This window comes from Triticum dicoccoides, chromosome 5B (genome assembly GCF_002162155.2).
Source record: "Triticum dicoccoides isolate Atlit2015 ecotype Zavitan chromosome 5B, WEW_v2.0, whole genome shotgun sequence".
Classification (NCBI taxonomy): Eukaryota; Viridiplantae; Streptophyta; class Magnoliopsida; order Poales; family Poaceae; genus Triticum; species Triticum dicoccoides.
In genome coordinates, this window is record NC_041389.1 from 549,069,001 (window position 1) to 549,092,488 (window position 23,488).

The 23,488-nt window shown below is 43.1% G+C and overlaps 2 protein-coding genes and 1 pseudogene across 2 annotated transcripts; 1 reads left to right on the forward strand and 2 right to left on the reverse strand.

The window, feature by feature from the left end:
• Positions 1 to 923: 923 nt before the first annotated feature.
• Positions 924 to 4,938, reverse strand: LOC119311512 (putative G-type lectin S-receptor-like serine/threonine-protein kinase At1g61610). Its single transcript, XM_037587146.1, has 7 exons — positions 3,250 to 4,938; positions 3,045 to 3,146; positions 2,257 to 2,447; positions 1,949 to 2,156; positions 1,635 to 1,872; positions 1,405 to 1,555; positions 924 to 1,316 (listed from the first exon to the last, which is right to left on the reverse strand). The coding sequence occupies exons 1-7, from the start codon at positions 4,580 to 4,582 to the stop codon at positions 1,014 to 1,016; spliced, it is 2,526 nt and encodes an 841-aa protein (XP_037443043.1). The 5' UTR covers positions 4,583 to 4,938; the 3' UTR covers positions 924 to 1,013.
• A 4,698-nt stretch (positions 4,939 to 9,636) lies between these two features.
• Positions 9,637 to 13,800, reverse strand: LOC119311514 (annotated as a pseudogene).
• A 2,965-nt stretch (positions 13,801 to 16,765) lies between these two features.
• On the forward strand, positions 16,766 to 20,183 carry LOC119306101 (receptor-like protein EIX1). Its single transcript, XM_037582430.1, has one exon. It carries the CDS (start codon positions 16,766 to 16,768, stop codon positions 19,616 to 19,618), a length of 2,853 nt encoding a protein of 950 aa, XP_037438327.1. The 3' UTR covers positions 19,619 to 20,183.
• Positions 20,184 to 23,488: the final 3,305 nt, after the last annotated feature.

Here is a 23,488-nt window from a genome sequence, read left to right on the forward strand (position 1 = left end):
AAGGAAAAGAAACAGAGAAAACAAATATATTGTTGTCCTAAACTTCTTTTTGGCGAGCAGGTGCTCATTTGTTGGATTAGGATTGGGTGCTATTTCCACCATAGCTGTTCGTTGATTGAGCTAGAAACTTAGAGTCGGCTGTAAGCTTAACCAACTCTGTCGTAGAAAGTACAAACTGTTTTCTGCTTCATCACTACACATGCACAATTTATGATAAAATAAATCTGAATTTAAGCACCGGTGCATCATGCTACATACAAATTAGCGAGGATATAATAAAATTGTCACTCACGTGGTAATTCCATCTAAATCAAGAAAGTTTGTAATATGTATTCTAGAAAAAAAAATTAGTACTATCTCTATAAATTAATATAAGATGTTTTAGGTCACTAAAATAGTAGTGACCTAAAACGTCTTATATTAGTTTACAGTGGCAGTAGTATAGAAATTGACCTGAAAATATGCATATCAGTATTGTACAATAAACATCAGTGATGAAGGGACTAACCGCACAACCCCTTGTGCCGATGTGCATCGTCACACGGTGCTGCCTGAAAACACCGACATTAATCAGTTTAGATTGCAGTCTTGCTCCTTTACGAACTGCCCTAGCGCAGCAATGGCACCGTCGTGTGGGGAAAGATGGATAGAAGATCGGAAACCACATCCAACTTCCAGGATTTGACGAGCAGACATGTTCACTAGTGGGCTGAATGAACAAGTACATGGTTTTCTCTCTTCAAGGCAAACATAAATGTACATTCTAATAAGAGGGAAAACAACTCCCTACCTAATTAATCCATTGCGTCCTTTTGCTGTTATGTTGTCAGTTTGAAAGTTCATGATATTATCTCAGTATTTATTTTCTTTCCACATCAACAAGGCAACAAAATGAAATACAATAAAAATTGCAAGATGATGACTTCCAAACAGCTGAAGCGACATGTAAAACAATTGGAGGATGTTTCACTAGGAAAGGTGCTGCGACATGTCTAAACAAAATAATAGTTATTTCATCTCCCCTCAATCTCAGTGAGAGTAAAACTGGTCCTGGAGTTCTGGATATCATCTCTAATTTGCTCCATTTCTGCACTTCGTCGCGTAAAGTAGGCAGGGCAAGTGGGGGGTGGAAGTGTGGTGCTTCCGTTTTCTAGGATGAACACAACGGACGACATGAGTGGCCTGTCATCTGGATTCTCCTGGACACACAGGAGTGCGACATGGATGCAAATCAAAACTTCATCCAGTGAACAAGTATCCATGGTATATGAGTCCACCAGTTCCTCTGTCTTCCCTTCCCTCCACATATTCCATGACTGAAACAAGGAAAAGTATCAAAAAAAACTTCAAAAACTTGATCTGTTTCTAAATTTGGAACTTCATAGAAGTGTTGTGGGCACTTACATACACAATGAGGCTAGGGAAGCCCATGATGTGACTACTGGAGCTTCTTTTTATACCAGTCACAACCTCAAGTACTAGCACACCAAAGCTGTAGACGTCGGACTTGGTGGAGAAGACACCTTCCATTGCATATTCTGGGGCCATGTATCCACTGTGTGGCCATTGCATTCACATGAGTAGAGCTTGATTGAAAGTTTACATTGTCTATATAAGCTGAAAAGGTTACTCACTATGTTCCCACAACACGTTGGGTGCTTGCATTTTGTTGGTTATCGCCAAAGATCCTTGCCATACCAAAGTCTGCTATCTTGGGTTTCATCTCTACATCTAGCAAAACATTTCCGGCTTTGAGATCCCTATGAATTATAGTTAGTCTTGAATCTTGGTGGAGATACAAAAGTCCCCTTGCAACCCCTTTGATTATATTAAACCGTGTTGTCCAGTCCAGCATCAATCTTCTTGAATCATCTGCACAACAAAACAAATGGAACTAACTTGTTTTTGGTTGCTTCAGGAAATTTTGGGTTATTACTAGAATATGTACCAAAAAGGGTAGCATCTAAGCTTTTGTTCGGAAGATACTCATAGATCAACAACTTTTCATCTCCATCTCCACAACATCCAAGAAGCCGAACCAAGTTTCTGTGTTGCAATTTAGCAATCAGAATTACTTCGTTCCTGAATTCCTTTGTTCCTTGCTGAGAGTCACTACTTAGCCTCTTGACAGCAACTTCTTGTCCACCTAATAATCCCTAGAGGGTTCAAGGGGAAACTTAGACTCCGTTTATATGAACAATTCAATTCTACTGATTTTAAAATGAATGGTGGCAATTTACCAAATGATCAGGTTACCTTGTAGACCTTGCCAAATCCTCCCTGTCCAATCATACATGTCTCGGAGAAATTGTTCGTTGCTAGAGAAATTTCGTCAAAACTTACAAATGGAAATTCATGGGCATGTGGTGGGTTTCCTTCCCCAAGTTCATAAGAGGTACTCATACTATCAAATGTTGCCTTCTTGTGTTTTCTCCATTTTTTCTTGCCTGCTTGAAAATGTAATAATTATTTCTCGTATGATGAGTGTATGATTGACATAAAATGCAAATGTTATATTGCACTGCTGGACTATTCATGTATGTCTACTATTATCTTCTATACTAACAAACCAAAGCAAATAACCCAATAGGCGCTTATGAAACAGTGCTCACTGAAGCATGAAAGTGTTCATGGATCATGATATGTACCGGCCTTTGGGAGAGCTGCCACTAATAAGGAAAGCAGTATTTCATATCTTCAATGGTAAAGAAGAAAGCATATCATACAATAGAATACTCCCTCTGTTCCAAAATAATTGAAATTCTATCGTTGTTCTAAGTCAAACTTGTTTAAGTTTGGCCAACTTTATAAGAAAATGTGTCAAGATCTACAATACCAAATACACATAGTATGAAAATACATTTTACAAAGAATCTCATGAGACTAATTTGGTGTTATAGATGTTAATATATTCTCCTACAGACTTGGTCAAATTTTGACAAACCTAGGACTTCAACTGTTTTTGAATGAATAGCTCAATTATTTTTACACCGTGGAAGATGGTAGACGTGACAAAATGGTGGTCCCTAAGGTTTAAAATGTACCTTTGAATTTTAGCCATGCCACGAAAATGCATAGGAATACCACAGCTCCAGTTCCTAAAATTGCCATCATAATTATAGTTGCAGTACTCTTTCTCCTTTTACCTGTGAATTGCATAGATGCCATTAAAAAGGCAAACGACTGATGTAATCATGAAAGTGTGTTAGTAAAGACAAGATAACAAGAAAGAGGGGGGAAATTTGGTACCAGCTGCTACATCTAAGCCTGCAAGGCGGAGATATAGCGTGGCGCTGCCAAGCCCTTCGGCGAACCTCCCGGTGTCAATCAACTCCCCCGCCCATACTAAGCACCTTGTCACGTCTCCTCCAGACCTGCCGCTGCTCAGGTTGGAGTATGCGTACGCCACACAGGAGCAGTTGTTCCTGCACTCCGCCGCACACTCCTCCATTGTGCTCATGTTTCCTCCAGCAAACATGAACTTGTCTGGCGCCTTCATCTCCGTCAAGGCCAAGAAGTTGTCACTGCATCCGTGCAATGCCTCCTTTCGTCGGCACCCTGCCGAGAACCTACCAGCTGCCCATTCATCCGTGCTTGCTGGCTCGAAACCGTCAAGGCACTTGCACATCGGCATGGGCATCGCTGTCTGGTCACAATAGCCATACGGACCACAGAAGCCATACCGGTTGCATTCAGGGGATGGCCAATTGGCAAGGATAACCCATGACGAGGAGCTGGTGCTCCAGCTCTGGAGCTGGTAATCTCCAGTGTAAGTCACCACATACCTTGTGTGTGGGGCACCGGCAGAGACAGTGTAAGTGGTGTAGATCTCCTCGTCATTGTCGACAATGGCCATGTAGATGATGACCGCTGTGCTGCCGTTAACCTTCCGGTATTGGTGCTCGCCTTTTACCAAGTATCCGGTCCAAGGGCTGGTGCGGCCCACCGGGCGCGTCCCATCCCAGAGGAATAACTGAAGGAGCGTGTCCGGGTCACCTCCGTAGGAGAAGCGCCCGAGCGATGGGTCCTCGGTCCCCTTCCAGGACACCAGACGGATGCCGATGCCACGGGTGGCATACCTGATCCGTATCTTCATTTCAGGGAGGAACGTATCAGTGACGTGGTCAAAGCTCTGCCACAACGTGGTGCCATTCGGAGACCGAACGACGAGATTGCCGGTGTTCTCAAGCACCGCTGCTGCTGCAATGGAGCTTGAGGCAGTGGCCACATCAGTCGTCCAAATGGCACGGCCGCTGCTAGCATCAGAGAGAACAAGGTTGGAGCTGTTGGTGAGGGAGAGTGTCGGCGCAGAAGAAGTGTTGTTGATGACCGATGTCTCCCTGTTAGCGACCCACACGACGGTGAGCTCTGGTATGCCGTTGTACCATATGCCCAAGTATAGGCTGGCCGGAGTGGAGTTGGAGGGGCTGAAGAAGCCCAAGGCGAAGGTACCGTCATCGGAGACGATGGTGGTGCCAGGGAAGAGCCGCTCACCGGGGACAAGCCGGTCGTCGGACGCCCGTAACGGCAGGAAGAGAATGATCAGGGCTGCAGTGTAGCAGGTGAGAGCCGGCCAATCCATGGATCGATCAGGCCGCAGTCTTCTGCAGTACGTACGTGCTCTGGCAAGGAGAATGTACTAATGTTACCTTGTTCAGTACTTCTGGTGCTGATGCTGACATGCTCTTAATTAAAGTGCAAAGTCTGGATCGATGCTTGGTCTTTACAAGCAACAAAGGATTAGTGTTAATTTCTTGACAAATTGGTGACCGGATCCAGCACTCACGTCAGGTTGATAATGAAAGGGGTGACTTGGAAATGCAAAGCTTTGAATTCTGGTTCGAGTTGAGAGTGTCTTGAAGTTGAAATTTCATCTGTCCACGTCAGAGTGGCTTACGACCTTAGAATGGCAACGACCGCTGGTGTGAACTCAGCTAGTCAAACCACGGCGCACAGTATGAATCCAAACACCGTTTTTGAAAGGGTTTTACTATTCCTAAGGCGACTGAACACTCACAATGTTCGGTCAAACGCCCGATTCGTGCAATTGGAAAAAGAAAAGGAAAATTTTGATCCAAGGGCTACCAACAGTTGACCGAGGATTAACTGTTTCCAAGTCGACTTGGACACTCATAAAGGAAATTAGTTTTACCGCCACGTGCTTCAAAAGACCATGGCGAAGGCGCCAATTATCATCTGAAAAAATCGTTGGTGGTTGGTCGGGCACACACAACGACAGCACGAGTAGGAGAATGAATAACAGGGTGACAACAGGGTGACAGTGACAAAAATGTCATGACAACTTCATGGGGCCATTTTAGACATGGTCAGTGTTAACATTATACCTGAGGGTTTCCCGCATCATTTGTATGATAATATTGTTATTGGTGATACACACATGAATTGTGGTTGATAAATTATTGTTAGGGAAGTAGGGTGGTGTTGAAGAGCATATGGAAAGATTTAATGTTAGAAATGTATGACACAACTTGTGGAAGAACATGAATGTTCGAGAGTACATGGAAAAAAAATTGCATCCATCTACAGAATGATTCGCGTCAGTCATGTGTATTGGAATGTCTTGTTCTAGTCCATGTAATATTAATAAATATCTTGACTGAGTGTTCTACCTTGCACAATTAACCAAATATCATAATAAAAGTATGACGTCGATCATTGAACCAATCAATCGTCAGGGCATCCTAGAAGTTACTTGCCCTAGAAGTCTACATAACCACTTTGTACCATTAATTAAGGTTGGGTGCACGCCCAATCTTTGAAGGAGATCACCAACTAATCACGAGAGCATTGCCTAAAACTGGCCTTAAACGCGAGAATGTGTTGATCCACATGATGTGATGGTTCCAAAGGGCAAGTGTGTTCCATCCGAGACAACCGTTGTGCGGTTGGCACCCAAAGACAACCAACTGCCACGTCTCAGCGTAATATATAAACCTGGCCTACATGTTCCTTTTAAAGAAGAAGGGAACCAGCGAACGAGGAAGGCATCGCCACACGTAACAACACCGATCCTGACCTTTATGATCGGGATGAATGCGTCGGTCAGGTGGTTAAAGTTTTTCCACAACGTGGTGTCATTTGGCCATCAGGCAATAAGGTTCTCTGTGTTTCTGAGGACAGTCGCCGCACCAATCAGTCCAGGAGTGAACAACGTTTCGATGAACTGCCATGACAACTTCACCAGACTACTCCAGATATTTGGGCAGACGAGTTGGATGGAAGTCTGGTCCAATTACCCATTTACCATGTGTTTGTGGGTGTCATCTTATGCCTGGTTAAGTGGGCAAGGGTGACCATTGAGCCCTAAATTAGCACGGCCATTTGGCCCCAGGAACACTTCCCATGTATTTGTTTTGCACGATATAATTATACTTCTATGTCAGTTTATCTTTTTAAAAATTGACTATGTGGCTATTCTTGATTAATCTCGGAGATTTTCTCAATTTTGCTTGATTGGAATGGAAAGTACGGTTGTTCTGTTGTTGCTAAGTTGTCGTGCAAAGTGTTACGATGCTGGTGATGTGGGCATGCCCACTAGCAATGGGTATGGGTGACATTTTTGTGCCTGTCATGGGCCACGGCCAGGGCCATGGGCATGTCTTACCTGTGCGGGCACAAGCATAAGACCCGATGCATTATTGCTGATCCATGCGTAAACTGTGGGTGATAAATTGTTTTTAGGGAGTTGAAAGAGAACGAAAGGGTTAAAATGCTAGAAATATAGCTTGTTCCAACTGCATATCAAGAGTGTTAGCGGAAGTAGATGAAAATTTAAGACAAGATGGAAATTGTGGGGTGAATGAAAAAAATATTCTGAAACAAAGGGAAAATTCATCGAAACTCCTAAAATACGGGTGTTTGTGTAAAAAAAAGTCAGAATCTGCATGTAGCACTACACTAGCTTGAAGTAAAATTGACCCTATGATTTACATTTTTTACCCAGAAACTGTTTCAGAAATAATGTTAATTCTAGCTCTAGTTGTTCTATTTTGTAGCTGTGAGGCAAGAAACAGTTCTGGAGTACACAAACTTGAGAACCCCTGCATAGTATTCAAATTTCCCCATACTAGAAAGCCATAACTGATTAATCAGAACAAGAATAATAAGAAATACCATATTGACAAGAAAAATCGAGTGACTGTACAGATGCATGTACAAGTATATATTATTATGCAACTAAGTATAAGCTTCTCATGTTCAACCGATCATGCTATAAATGAAAATGCAGGAGTGAGAAAACAAATTATGGAACTAAACAAGCAAGAATGAAATTACCCTACAACTCATGAAAAGGAAACAAATATAATTCATCAAACGTTGCCATGAAAATAGAAGAAACTAGTATTCTCAAATGATTTGTAGTGTGGTGCAGGAGCATTACAGTAGGATGAGCATGGCCATGTCATCATGTACCAGGCACAAGGGACAAAACAGTATTTGTCCAGCCCCTTTCCTCCAAATTACTGAGGCATTTATCTTGCATTCTCTGGCACTAGAACATATAGAGTATGCTGACTTCACCGAACCAAAAGTATATGGATAGGGGCGGAAAAAGAGGTGGGATTCACCGTGTTTCTAGGGTTGTCACTAACATTATAGGGATAAGATGTCATATAGAGAATCTGCTAGAGTGAGTTTTCCTCCCATTTTGACGGTTTTTAGGCATAGGGATCCATATAGGGTTATGCAAGAAAAAAAGTGTGAGACTGGGAGTGGGGAATAATGGCATACCTTCATGTAAGAAAAGGCCGGGGATGATCCTCCTTTTCTAAAAAAAATTGAAAGAAAACCTTGTAAATGTACTTGCAGTCTTGTATGGACAGCAGGCATGGATTGAACATGAATGGTTCCACTGAAAATCATGATAGAAAATCCAAATCTGGGAAAAGCAAAGCCTTTCTCGGTCGTTACAAGGCAGAGCAGCCCAAGTGGGTGGGTGACCCGGAAAGATGAGCTGGACTACAGAGCCTGCATTCCTTTAAAAGACGGAAAGTTTGCGAAACAGCGAGAGATCCATTGGTAAGCAAAATAGTGATATATTCTTGTTCAGGTCAAGTTATCCTTCCGCACACCACGGAACCGCAGAACCGTCGGTGCTATAGCTGCCCTGCCACGAAGCCTCGGCATTTTGTCGAACAGCTTCTGGGCTATACCACAAGCCTGCCGCCGCTGCTGGTTAGAATTGATACGAGGCTGTTCCTCCCTCGAGGATAGCGACATATTCTCAGTTGGATCAAGTTATCCTTCCGCAGACTACCAAACCGTAGAACTCTCGGTGCTATAGATAACCAACTCTGCCACGAGGCCTCGGCATTTCGTCGAACAGCTGGCGGGCAATACCACCAGCCCGCCGCTGCGGGCCAGAGCTGACACGAGGCTGCTCCTCCCACAGTCTCCGTGCCGCTGGACGACCCGCGAGGGCTGCCGCGTCATTTGCTGATGCCCGGAGGAAGCACGGGAGGGAGTGGAGTGGAGGTAGGGGGCGACGGAGCAGGCGAGGAACGGCTGCGAAGCCGTCGGAGGAGAGCGTGGGCGAGGAGCGAGCCTTTTTTTTCATGAGCCACGGGCCGGCATGAACTGTTACGTGGGCAGGCAGATTCTTTCCGGCCATTTATGGGCCGCTTCGTCTCTCGTCCTGGAACCGCTTCGTTCCCAGCCCATCACAAAAGCAAAGCAAGTGACCAGGCCAGCGGTGATTCCTACTGCCGGCGGCCCGGCACCCCTCTCTTCTCACCCTGGAGTAATAAAAGCTAGAAAAAAATGGAGTTCAAGCTTTTAAATAGCGACCACTCCCACGACCTCCCATATGGAAAAGCTGATCTAGGATTAAGCTTTTAAATAGCGGCCGCTCTCCATATTGTGGCCACCATATCAGTTATCATGATGCGGGCATAATATCAGTTCCATGACAATGAAACTCATGAACTCTCAACAATGAAATGCATGAAGTTGTAATACTTTGACACATTTTTTTTGCTTCTTATGCTTGGTGCTACTTTGAAGCACTTTCATGAATTTTTCTATTATGAACATTTACTGCTACTTTCAAGCACTTCACATGTGTACTCTAATATAAAAAGATTAATGATCGAACTCTAGTGTACATCAAGTCTGCGCGAAGGTAATATTAGTTACCTTGTGTCGTAATTCTAGAAAATATATTTACAACATGGGTAGGCTGAGGGAGGGGGGGGAGGGGCTTAGCAATATGGATCACTAAGGCCGCCGCCGAGGCAACGAAGTTCAGGGCATTCAGGTTTCACCGATAGTTCAAACTTTATATAAGTTAAAATTATACGCATCAGAGTCGAAACAAAAGGGACTTCCTACCAGGCCTAGATGTGCCACGTGAAGTCAGTTCATGTTTATAACCGTTATGGAAATGAAAGGGTCATTGAGTTTTAAAAGATGTTTCCTTGAGATATAAATTGGTTGTTGTCAAATTGGTCATCCTAATTTGGTATGAAAGCGTCGATTCTGGACCGTGCACCTTTTTTACAAGTAAACACAAAAACATTGCAAGAAGCATAGACAAGAACACCACTACCTAATCACTTGTATCCAATGTAAGGGTCACCTTAATGACTCCTGGGCAACAGGTGATACATCGCTTATTTTTAGAATACTACATCACTATTTTGCTGAGCCATACATTTTACCAAAGTGTTTGATTCATCAACTTGTTTTTCCTTCAAGACCATTTTATACATCTAAACCTGAAAATTATTACTTCATCGCCCCTCTATCTCCGTAAGAGTAAAATTGTTCACGGAAGTCCGAATGTCATTTTTTATATTACCAATTTCAGCACTTTGTCGTGCGAAGTAGGCAGGGCGACTTGGGGCTGTAAGTGTGGTGATTCTATTCTCTAGGATGAACACAACAGATGACATAAGCAGCCTATCATCTGGGTTCTCCTGGACACACAAGAGTGCCACATGGACGCAAAGCAAAACTTCGACTGGTGAAGTATTTACGATACATGAGTCTAGCAGTTCCTCAGTCTTCGATTCCTTCCAAATATTTCATGACTGAAAAACCAAGAACATCATATTAGTATTCCTATTCATATTGTGTTTAAAACTCAAAACGCTTTGGAAATTTAATCCATGTTTAGAAGTAAAACTTGACTTTAAGTCTTGTATGTACTCACATAAACTGTGAGGCTAGGGAATCCCATGGTTTGACTAATGGAGTTTCTTCTTATGCCAGTTACAACCTCCAGTAGTAACACGCCAAAACTATAGACATCAGACTTGGTAGAGAAGACGCCTCCCATTGCATACTCAGGAGCCATGTAGCCACTATTTGAGCAATTCAATTGTAAGTGATATCCAATAAAAGTTCAATCTAAAAGATCAATATGATTTTTCTTCCAATGGATACTCACTATGTTCCAACAACACGTTGGGTATTTGCATTTTGCTGGTTATCACCAAAGATTCTAGCCATACCAAAATCTGCTATCTTGGGTTTCAAATCGGCATCTAGCAAAATATTTCCAACTTTGAGATCTCTATGAATTATGGTGAACCTTGAATCTTCGTGAAGATACATTAGTCCCCTTGCAACCCCTTTGATTATACTAAATCGTGTCTCCCAGTCCAACAACAATTTTCTTGAGTCATCTAAGAGAACAAATGTAAGCAAATAAGTGTTTTGACTTGTCTTAGGAAATCATAGTTTGTTATTAGAATACGTACCAAAAAGGGTAGCATCTAAGCTCTTATTAGGCAGATACTCATATATTAGGAGCTTTTCATCTTCCTCACTGCAACATCCAAGAAGTCGAACCAAGTTTTTGTGTTGCAATTTGGCAATCAGAACTACTTCGTTTCTAAATTCATTTGTTCCTTGTTGAGAATCTCTACTTAGCCTCTTGATTGCAACTTCTTGACCACCTACCATTCCCTAGAGAATAATGTGAATATTAGACTGCGATGTGAAATAGGTAGCTCTTCTTATTAGAATGAATATTAGGAAAAATCTATTCAATGAGTTACGTTGTATACTTTACCAAAGCCTCCTCGTCCAATCATGCATGTTTCAGAGAAATTGTGGGTTGTCAGCACAATTTCTTCTAATCTTACAAATGGAAATTCCTGATCATGGGGAGGGTTTCCTTCTCCAAATTCATTAGAGGTATTCGTACCAACCAAACTTATCTTATTTTGATTTCTCCATTTTTTGTTCTTGCCTGCTCCCACAATGTTAATAGTCACTTCCCTTCTAATAAGCACATCAAATACATAACAAAGAAAAAAGTTATATTTGAAACCTAACTATTGATATTGGTATAATATTCCCCAATTAATGAACTCATGGAAGCAAATTAAATAATCCATGAGGTGTCTCTACCACCATGTGGCAGAGTGTACATTCGGCTAAGCTAACCCCTTCAACACCTATAGTATCTCCGAGCAGCAATTGTAATGATATGGAAAGCAGCAAGACAACAACCCCTATGATCGACTTGACCCATTCTGTGTGTATGCGGACTACACAGCTGTTTGTGCAAGGGTTCTGACTTCTGACGGACATAGTGTACGAACGAATGATTGAAATGGGGAGAGATAAAGATGTGGTTTCACTAACATGTGGACTCCATCTTATTTGGTAGTACAAGATTGTATGTAAGCACCGGATCACTCCCAAGGGTAGTTAAACTGTGCCATAAACCATCTAAAATGTTACTTGATCTCGGTTTATGCTCAGTGGATTTATAAGATTATGTAGTCTAAGGGTATATTATGGTAAAATATAATGTTTTACTTTGCCCGCAAAAAAATATATAACGTTTTACTTAGCAGGGCCAAGGAAACGTACCTTTGAATTTTAACCATGCAAGAAAGATGCAGATGAGTACCAAAACACTAGAGCTTAAAACTGGCAACGCAATCCTCATTGTTTTTCTCTTTGTTCTTCTACCTATGCAAGAAATACATACACAGTAAAAAAACATTTTTGTTGCTTTATGTATAAAGCAGAACAAAAGCCTATTTTGAGAGCAATAAGTATTTCTAAGTCATGTAACAACCATCCAACTTAAAGATAAGATTATGGAACTACAAAAGGGACGAGAAGATCATGATCATACAACTACTAATATATTGACTGTCACAAAAATGGATGATGAAACTAGAAGCATGCTATTGAAAAGAAAGAAAGTTGTAGAACGATAGACAAATAACAAAGCTAGCCGGACAATGATGGAGAAGTTGAGATCTGATACCAGTTGTTGCATCCATGCGTGCATGCCGGAGATAAAGTGTCTCACCGCCAAGCTCCCCTATCTTTCCTATGTCAACCAACTCCCCATTCCACACCAAGCATCGTGTCACGTCTCCTCCAGACCTGCCAGTGCTCAGGTTGCTGAACGTGTATGCCACGCACGAGCAATTGCGGCTGCACTCTGCTGTGCACTCCTCGAACGTACTCCTGTCCCCGCCCACGGAAGAAAACATGTCAGGTGACTTCATCCCCGGCAATGCTAAGAAGCCGTCACTGCACCGTGGCGCCTTCTTCCTTCAGCACCCCGCCGAGAATCTGCCTACAGTCCACTCCTCCGTGTTAGTCGGCTCAAAGCCGTCGAGACACTTACATGCTAGCACGGCAGGCGTGGTGGATGTCTCATCGCAGTATCCATTTGGGCCACAGTAATTGTAGCGGTTGCATTCAGCTGACGGCCACTTCCAAAGGACAGCCCACGCTGACGACTTGTTGCTCCAACTCTGGAGCTGATACTCACCGTAGTAGGTTAGCACTAACCTGGTGCGTGGGGCGCGTCCGAGAGGCTATAGGTGATGTACATCTCATCGTCCTTGTCGACAAAGGCCACATAGATGATAAAATCACCGACATTAGTTGCCCTTGTCCCCCCAAGTTGTTGTTGGCTTTGGCTCATCACTAGGTACCCTGTCCATGGGGCGCTGCGAGACACCGAGTGCTCCCCATCCCATAGGAATACTTGGAGGGATCTGTTCGGGTCGCTGCCATAGGAGAAGCGCCCCAACGAAGGGTCGTTAGGGCCTTTCCAGGATACTAGATGCTCGGCGGTGCCCTGTGTGCTATTCTTTATCCGTAGCTTCATGCCAGGGAGGAATGTGTCAGTGCGGTGGTCGAAGCTCTGCCACAACATGGTGCCATTTGACAACCGAATAACGAGGTTGCCAGTGTTTAGAAGCACTACCGTTGAGGTAGATGAGCCCACGGCGGTGGCCACGTTGGTCGTTGTCCAAAGGACACGGCGGCCACCATTACCATCGGAGAGAACCAGATTAGAGGTGTTGGTGAGGGAGACCGTTGGTGGAGAGGAAGTGGTGTTGGTGGCCGGGGTTTCTCGATTGGTGACCCACACGACTGTGAGCTCTGGGATGCCGGTGTACCATATGCCTAGGTACAGGCTGGTCGGAGTGGAGTTGGAGGGGCTGAAGAAGCCCAAGGCGAATCCACCATCATCGGAGAGAATGAAGTTACCTGGGGACAGCGCCTTGCCAGGGACAAGCCGATCGTCGGAAGCGCTCAACGGTAGGAAGATAAGGATTGTGACCGCCGTGAAGCTGGTGAGAGCCGGCCAATCCATTGATCGATCAGGCAAGATCTTAGTACTAATGAAGGTGGCTAACTGGGAGTAAGTAGATAGTTGTACCAGTCCTTGGTCTACAAGCAAGCGATGCATCAACGAATGTTTGATCGCGGAAGCAGATGATTGTATAATGCAGTGTTCTTGGAATTCAGGTAGATTGAGTTCCAACTTTCCAAGTGGTCAAGATTTGACATATCAGCTGCCCACCTCTGAGTTGGGATGCGACCTTGACTGCTGACTGGTCAGAAACTCAGAATAGTGACTGAAACATTAAGCTATGAACGAACGGATAGCTATTGTGTATCAACACTTCAACAGTCACCTTCACTCCTAACTGTTCATTACAATTGTAGCAGTGACAGTATACATATACAAAGTGATCTTTGCGATATTTTATTATACAGGTAACGTGTCAGCCTATACTGCGTCATGCCCCTAATTGTATAGTAATCTCTTTTGAAAAATCCACAAGTGATCTGCGTCGGAAGTTTGGGCCGGTCGCGCCCTAGCCGCATGATGCCACTTGTTCTGGCCGTTTGATCTAGCGGAAAAAAAAATGATTCGTCCCAGATCTTCTTCCTCCTCGCGCAGCTCGCTGCATCTTCGCCGTCTCGCGCAACTCCCCGCATCTTCGCCATCTCGCGCAGCTCCCTTCCGGTGGCCTTCCTCGTCACCGGTCCCCACCCTTACCGGCCGTCCTCGTCGTTGGTCCCCACCCTCGCCGGTCGTCCTTGTCGCTGCCTCGACCCATGCAACAGTTGCACCTGCGGTTGCAGCTCTCAGCGGCTCCAGTTGTAGCTCCGCGCCATCCCTCGCTGTTCATGCTCGCTAAACGGAATTGCGTCAACGACTCCCACCAGCGAATCACGCCATTGAATGGATGTAGCAAAAAACTTCGCCGGTCGTAGCAGAACCCGACTCCGTTTGCAGCAAATCGCCATCGCCGCCGTCGCAAGTTCGCAGCTCCACCTTGATGGATGTAGCAAAAAAAAAAATCGCCGGTAGTAGCAACAACCAATTACGGTTGCAGCAAAATCGCCATCACCACCGTCGCGAGGTCGCAGCTTCTGCTTGATGGATGTAGCAAAACATTTCGCCGGTAGTAGCAAAAAACAACTACGATTGCAGCTAATCCGTAAATGGTTGTAGCAAAAAAATTCGCCGGTAGTAGCAAAAAACAACTACGGTTGCAGCAGATCGGCGTCGCCGCCGACCCGGGTCGCAGCTAATCCGTGAATGGTTGTAGCAAAAAAATTCGCCGGTGGTAGCTCCGCCATAGCCAGTTGTAGCACCCCATAGTATTGGTTCCAGCAAAAAGTTGCCGGTGGTAGCTCTGCCATAGCCTTCGTCATACCTTCTCCACCATAGCCGTATTTTTCTGCCTAATGCTTGCTTCATCGAATCAGCCCAGAAGCTACAGCTTCACATCAGTAATATGCTAGTCTTGCACTAAATGACATCCTCTAATTTTGTCCAACCCCATCATTCTAGCATCCTTATGTATTTTTTTCGCGGCCGGGGGGGTTCATACCTGCTTGGCTCGATGTCTCCCATCGATGTGCTTTCGGCTGGGGACGATTCAAATCTGGGTAAGGCAAAGCCTTGCCGGTCATCACAAGGCAGAGCAGCCCAGAAGTCATGGTTGCTGATGGTTCCGGCAAACAGACAGCAAACATTTCTCCTCTTGTTGATTGATCACTGAAACTGATTGATAACTGCAGGCACTACCATTTCTGAATGTGCGTTCTGCAGATTCCTTCTTTTCTCTACAAGCGCTCCACTCCTTCAAACTGGCATGACAAGTGACCCTGCTAAACGCCTGGGCTCCTGGAGAGGCCATGACTGCTGCCAGTGGAGCGGTGCTACGTGTGACAACTAGACATGCCACGTAGTCAAGCTCAATCTCCGCAATGCCTTCATCAAAGACGATGAGAATTTTATTTGTTTTTTTAGGGATATGAGAATTTTATTTGGTGCGTTTCTCTTGGGGAATCCGCACTATTTGATTATTGAATAAAGGGGTACATCCACTCAAAAAAAATAAAAGGCCCGTCTTCAGTAAAAAAAAAGGTTGCTACCGTGAAAACATTCAGTCTGATTTTCGATCCTCTCTTGAGTCTTGAGAAGGACACTGTAGCAAACGATTTTTTGGTTTTCAGCCAGGTTTTTAAAATAATTAAAAAAATTATAAATTTTAAGATGCGAATAATTTTCTACAGTTTTGAAATTTTTATGAAAAACCTGAACATTTTTTGAAATTCTGAACATTTTTAAAATTTTGAACATTCTTAGCAAATAATCAAACAAAATTTAAAATTTTCAAACATTTTTAAAAAAAGAAAACAAGGAAAAACGTAAAAGGCCAGACAGGAACCTTCCAGAAGATTCCCAAAACCAGGATTGCTGCTATAGCAGGCAGCTAGCTAATGGGCCAGCCCAACTCACCTTGGCTGTTGGCTCGATGCCTCCTTCCGTGAATCGCGAGCAATTTGATATACTGGGCGTCAAATAGGGTTCGCCCTTCCCTCCCTCCACACAATCAAGAGAAACACGATTACACATGTTGGAAACTTGAGCAGATTTTGAGAACTCACTTAGCATTAAAGCTTTAGTTTATACTGTACTTTATAGCACCGATCTGAGGGAAAACAGGACATTTGTCCAGCTTCAAACGTACGTGAGATGACCCTTCCTCTGCGACTGTAAAATGCAAGAAAAAATGAGTGTGATAGAGGGAAAATAATGGCATGCCTTCATGTAAGAAAAGGCTAGTAAATGCACTTATATCCACACCTGATGTTGATTGGACATGAATGGTTCAACTGAAAATGAAGATAGAAGATTCAACAAGGCAGCGCAGCCCAAGTCCTGATTGCTGATGGTTCCGACAATACACAACACACATTTCGTCCTCTTGTTCATTGATCACTGAAACTGATTGATACCTACAGGCACTACTATTTCTGAATGTCCGTTGTGCAGATTCCTTCTTTCCTTTTCGCGACATAATCGTCCCCTTCGTGTTAGTACTCTTACTTACTGTGAGGACGCATTCACTGCGATCCGACTGAAGGAGAGGAATTTTCAACCTCTCGCGTCAAGCAATTCACCGTATACATTCCCTGGGCTTCCTTTCTAGCCTTGCACAGAAATAACACAATGGCCACAGCAACACGATCTGCCTCGGGTGCAGCCAGCTGTATTTTCATCATCCTAGCAGCAACCACCATGTCCATGGCCACCTCCTCTTCCTATGCCGGAGAAACATCCAGCAGGAGCTGCATCGCGGCTGAGAGGGCGGCGCTGCTCTCCTTCAAAACCGGCATGACAAGTGACCCTGAAAAACGACTGGACTCCTGGAGAGGCCATGACTGCTGCCAGTGGAGCGGTGTCACTTGCGACAACCGGACAGGCCACGTCGTCAAGCTCAGCCTCCGCAATGCCTTCATCGAAGATGATGAGAATTTTGTTTGGTGCATGCCTCGTGCTCATGGGGAATCCGGCGGATTGCAAGGGAAGATAAGTTCGTCTTTGCTTGCTTTACAGTACTTGAACCATCTTGATCTAAGTGGAAACAGCCTTGGTGGAGTAGGTGTGCCCATACCAAAATTCTTAGGCTCCATCAAGAGCTTGACATATCTGAACCTTGCTTGCATGAATTTCGATGGGGGAGTGCCACCTCAACTTGGTAACCTCTCTAGGTTGCTCCACCTTAACCTTGAGGCCACTATTTTCTCTGATACTCTTTTGCATTCTGATGACATATCATGGTTATGTCGCCTTGGTTTACTAAGATCCCTTGACATGAGTGGAGTGAACCTCAGCACTATTCCTGATTGGGTTGGGGTGGTCACCCTTATTCCTTCTCTGGAAGTCCTTCAACTCAGTCAATGTGGACTTAGTTTACAACATGAACCCATAGTGCATTCAAATCTTAGTTCACTTCAGGTGCTTCATCTATCTAGCAACGGAATTGACACGTTGAATCCAACCTACTGGTTCTGGGATGTTCTCATCATCAAGGAACTTGACCTTTCAAGGAACAAAATAGTTGGCCAACTTCCAGATGCAATCGGAAACATGACATCTCTTCAGACACTGAGGCTAGGTGGCAATTCCCTCTCAGGTGTAAAATCTGAACTGTTCAAAAACTTGTGCAACCTCAGCTGGCTGGAGCTATGGTCAAATGAGATCGACCAGGATATGTCAGATTTTATGGAGGGGTTTCCGGCGTGTACAAAGAGTAAATTGAGGTCCTTAGATCTGTCTGCTACCAACCTTACTGGCAGGATTCCAAGCAGTATTAAGCAGTGGAAAAATTTAAGTGATCTTCAACTTTCTGATAATAGGCTTGTGGGGTCAATACCTTTGGGACTTGGCAAGATGACTAATCTACGGCCATTGATTCTAAACAACAACCAGTTGAATGGTTCTGTATCAGAGGAACATTTTGCAAGTCTAGTGTACTTGATGGAACTGAGTTTATATCACAACCCTGTACACATCACTATCAGCTCAAACTGGATCCCCGCATTTAATCTGGAAGTGGCTCATTTTGCAAGTACCAAAATGGGACCTCATTTTCCATTGTGGCTTAAAGGACAGAAGGATATTTGGGACCTTGACATTTCGGATACAGGCATAGTTGATCCTGTCCCTGTTTGGTTTTGGACTGTATTCTCCAATGTCAGCTATGTAAATATCTCTTGTAATCAAATAAGTGGTCGGTTGCCAGCAACACTGGAATTTATGACTTCTGCACAAATGCTTGACCTCAAATCAAATGACTTCACAGGTTTGCTGCCACTGCTACCAGAATCGTTATTGTTCTTAGATATCTTCACGAATTCTTTATCAGGATCACTTCCCCAGGACTTTGGAGCTCCAATGCTTAGAGAGCTTGTATTGTTCGCAAACCATATCAATGGAACAATTCCAATATATATATGTCAACTGCAGTATATGGAAGTGTTGGATCTTTCAGAAAACCTTCTAGTAGGACAACTTCCCCAATGTTCAAAAGGCAGAGATGATAAGGAAGAACTGAACACAACAGTAGATCCCGGAAACAGGCTATTGTCGGCTCTGATCTTGCACAACAACAACCTGTCTGGCAAATTCCCTGAATTCTTGCAATACAGTCCACTTTTGACACTACTTGATCTTTCCCACAACAAGTTCGAAGGAGAGCTACCAACGTGGACATCAGGGAAACTGCCATATTTGTCTTTTCTGTTGTTACGGCATAATATGTTCTCTGGTTCTATTCCAATTGAGCTAACAGAGCAAGTACATCTCCAGTTCTTGGACCTTGCAAATAATAGAATATCAGGAGCTATACCTCGTGGTTTGGCTAACTTAAAAGCAATGGCTCAATATAGCAAAATAAGATCTGATAACCCCTTGGAGAGCAAGTTCGGAAGTATAGGAGTAGACAACCACATTGAAGCAATAAAATATGATGACAGCCAACAAATAGTAATGAAAGGTCAACAACTTTATTACACCAGTGCAATTGTATATATGGTTGGCCTTGATTTCTCCTGCAATAATCTACTTGGAGAGATTCCAGAAGAAATAGCATCCCTTTTTGCGCTGAAGCTTCTGAATGTTTCCCATAATCAGTTGACTGGAAAGATTCCAGACAAGATTGGCCTGCTGCAAGGATTGGAATCTCTTGATCTCTCATTCAACGAGCTTTACGGTGAAGTTCCGTGGAGTCTGGCAGAGATAACAACACTAAGCCACTTAAATCTGTCCTATAATAATCTTTCTGGAAGAATACCCTCGGGAAGTCAGCTACAGACACTTTCTGATTCAGAATCCATGTATATCGGCAACAACTATCTATGTGGGCCTCCTCTATCCATGAGCTGCTCACGACCCGGGGTGACTGAAGATCACCATGAAGTTAACAATACAAATAACAGAGATTTGTATCTCGGGCTGGCTGCAGGGTTTGTCACGGGACTTTGGATGGTCTTTGTCATCTTCTTATTCGTGAAGACCTAGAGGGTTGCCTACTTCTAACTTCTAAGTGTTAGATAATCTCTATAGGGCAAGATTCAAATGTCTGTGGCCAAAATATCCACAAACTGCTGGTGCTTCACTGAAGACTGGGGACTAAAGAGAGACTAGCTTGGGCTTTCTGATTCTCCCCCTATCTTCTGCTCCTGATCCATGCTTGTATTTCGTGAGTTTTCCTGCATTTCGCTTGTACTCCAAGATCAAGTGTTCTCATCGACCTTGTATTTGATGGACTGTTGCTGCTTGCTGCTTGTCGTCATAAAGCAAGACAAAATATGATGAACCGAGACAAGATCCAGAGTATGGATATCAAACGACTTGCCTTTGTAACAGAACGAACTTGCGTTCATGTAAGAGAGCAAGTCTGCCAAATTGTGAGCGATCCATTGGTATGGTATAAGCATAGCGATGCATTGTTGGTTGATTTGATCAGTTATCCTTCCGCACACGACCGAATCGCAGAACCCTCGGTGCCATAGATAGATAGTTCTGCTTCTGCACGAAGCCTGGGCATTTCGTCGAACAGCTGTGGGGCATATATACCAGTACCACCAGCCGACCGCTGCTGGTCAAAGCTGACAACCTCCCCCAATCTCTGTCTGTGTCGCTGGAGGCCGCGCCAGGACTAGTGCAGCGTCCGGAGGAAGCACGGGAGGGGAAGTGGAGGTAGGGGGGCGACGGTGCGGAGTGCGGAGCCGCCGGAGGAGGGGATGTCGGCGAGGAGCGAGGCCTCCCTGCGTTTCCTGAGCCGGCCATTGCGATGTGATAACGAAGCGACCCATGAAGTGTTTACATGGGCCCGCTAGAAGGAAGCCTCGCTGAAGAGGCGCACGGAAACAATAGCCACGTTTTTTTTTTCTTTTTTCACGTTTTTTGTTTTCTTTACTTTTTTACTTTTGTTATATATACTTCTAAATATTCTAAATAAATATATTACAAAAATGACTCTACAGGTAACATATTCAAAATATTGACCAAGCATTTGAAAAATGTTAAATGTGTATAGAGAAAATATTTATCATCTATATGAAAAATGTATACAAAAAAATAAAATGAGTATGAAAAATTGTGGGGGAATATAGGATATTTACTCCATAATCACAGGATTACAATCGAAAGCAACAAGTTCCGCCCCACAGGTAGGGCGATGGTTAAGCCAGCACGCAGTGCTATCCCCGCTACGCCCAAAGTTCGCTAAACAATCTGCAACCCTAATTTATTCACGAGTAATCTTAACAAGGAGTAAACACCCTATCTTCTATCGGGAGATTGATCTCAGAAATCAAATGGCCATGCGCAGACTTGTCCAAAGATCCGTCCATAATCGCTGATAAAGCGTTGGAGCAGTCAGACTGGATTAAAACTGGCATGTGAGTCTGATGTATCGCCAAGTAAATGCCTTCCTTGGTTGCATGTAACTCAGATTCCGGAGCATCGTTACAGTAGAAGAGACATATGTATGCCGCAAAGATAACAAAGCCCTTATCATCTCCCATAATCATGCCAGAGGCCGCCGAACCGTCCTCTTGACAAGAGGAGCCGTCCACTGACATAGTGTCGTCCAGTCGGGCGGTGGGAGCGAAACAAATTGAGCATGTATTTTTTTTAAAGTTAATCAAGCATTTGAAAAAATGTTAAACAAGTGTTTCAAAAATGTTAAGCAAACACTTAAAAAATGTTAAACGTGTATACAAAAGTGTGGACCATGTATTAAAAAATGATGAAACAAATGTGATCATGTATATAAAAATGTTAATCAAACATTTGAAAAAAAATGTTGAAAAGGTATTTCAGAAATGTTAAAGTGCATAGAAAAAATGTTGACCATGTATTAAAAAATGATGGAAATATTTGATCATGTATATAAAACTGTTAATCAAGCATTTCAAAAAACGTTGAACAATTATTTGAAAAATGTTAATCAAGCATTTGAAAAATGTTAAATGTGTTTAAGAAAAATGTTGACCATGTGTTAAAAAATGTTAATATTACACTTAAAAAAGTTAATCAAACATTTGAAATTTTTTTAATGTAAGACATGTTTTCAACTGCCGTTTGAACCACAGGCTCTCACCGGCGCTGCAAGTGCCTAGGCAGCTATGGACTCCGCGGAAAGCAAGAAGAGTTGGGGGAGGTTGTATCTCCGGAGCTTAGGTGGCATGTTCTTGGATGGTCTCCTACCCTGGTGGACTGGTGGTCGTACAAATCTGTATCTCCCTGTCATTAGGCATGTCGAGCTTTATTTTTTCTTTGAATATCGGGTCTATCGAGCTTGATGAGGACAAGCTACAAGCACTCCGTCTGGTTCGTGTACACCTCTTTCTGTCTATTCCGTTCTACTCAGGAAGTTGTTTGCTAGCCTTAAGTATTTTCTGAATACCAACTAAATATTGCTCCCTCCATTCAAAAATAAGTGTCATGGTTTTGGTATTGTTGAACTAAAAGCACTACACTTATTGTGAAACAGAGGCAGTATGGGAGTGACACTGAAACATACACCCATCTACTAAATGCAAAATAGATGAACCCTAATGTTGATTAGTGCAGAAAGTTTCTTTTTACATACACATAAGCCTTCCAGTAGCACTGAAATTGGAATATCAGTCGTTGTTCATTATATGTAAATGGAACGGAGTTCAGAAGAAGTTATTCATTGTCATCTTCTCATATTTTCTACAAAGCAGAAAGCGCTAAAAAAGCAATCTCGTCAGACAGAAAAACTGCACATGTTTTCTGCTGTTATGTTTTTATGTTTATGCAGAATTGGACACATAAATATCCGTCACTCTAGGCAAAGTTTGGTTGCAATGGCAGCATTTGGTACTAATGTTTGCTCTATCAAAGCATATCTTCTCTATGACATTTATTTAATTTTGATCAATCCGAGCTTATACATTAACTAGATTTTTATATATGTAACTATAGAATTTAATCTTTCCGATGCCCATTGAACTGGAATTGAGGACAACCAATCCGAGGTTTTATCTAGAAATACAGTAGGCAACTTGCCTTAGGTTTCATTTACAGCCCACCACGCAAACTCCAGTTACCTACATGCTTCACCAACCTGTTGACAATTTTTTCATAATCCCTCCACTCTGTGGGTATTCTTGCTATGAGAAATATTATGTTGCCAATGCATTTGTTCTAGGATTGATTCCTCTTAAGCTATGGCATCGACTCTTACATTCCAATATTACACTGACGGTCCGATGGATGAATCTTGCATGCCATAAATCTAATTATTTAGACGATCCTTGAAGTTGCTTGCTAATAATTTGATTGCAAAATATTCATGAATTTTGCTTCAGTTCTACACCTTTAGTGTTTCTCTAAGGATTGTATTATGTGATGAATCTTCAATAAAGAGAAAGATTGGTATTCATCAATCCTTCTATCTATCAGCAATAATAATATATTGAGCTCCATATAAGACATAATAGTGAGAACAATCTTTTAGTATGTTTTATGGACCTTGATAATGTGAGTACAGGATACAAGTCGGTGCATGAAGGTGCTCACGAAAACGGCGTGCTATATTGTAATGATTAAGCACATCACCTTGAGATTGATCACATTCTTCATGAATATTGGGGCAACATGACCACCATTGGCGATCGTGGTGAAGAGAAGTGGCAACAATGATGATTATTGGGATGTGTTTTTGTCCCGCTGCGGCGCACGGGCATTTTTACTAATACAAACAAAAAAAAAACGAACTGTCTGCAGCCAAGCGGGTAAAGGGGACTTCCTATAGTGCCAGGTTATCTGGAAATACAGTAGGCAACTTGCCTTAGGTTACAAATTTCAGAAATAATACTGTGAGAAATAAATTGATTATTGTCAAATTCGCCA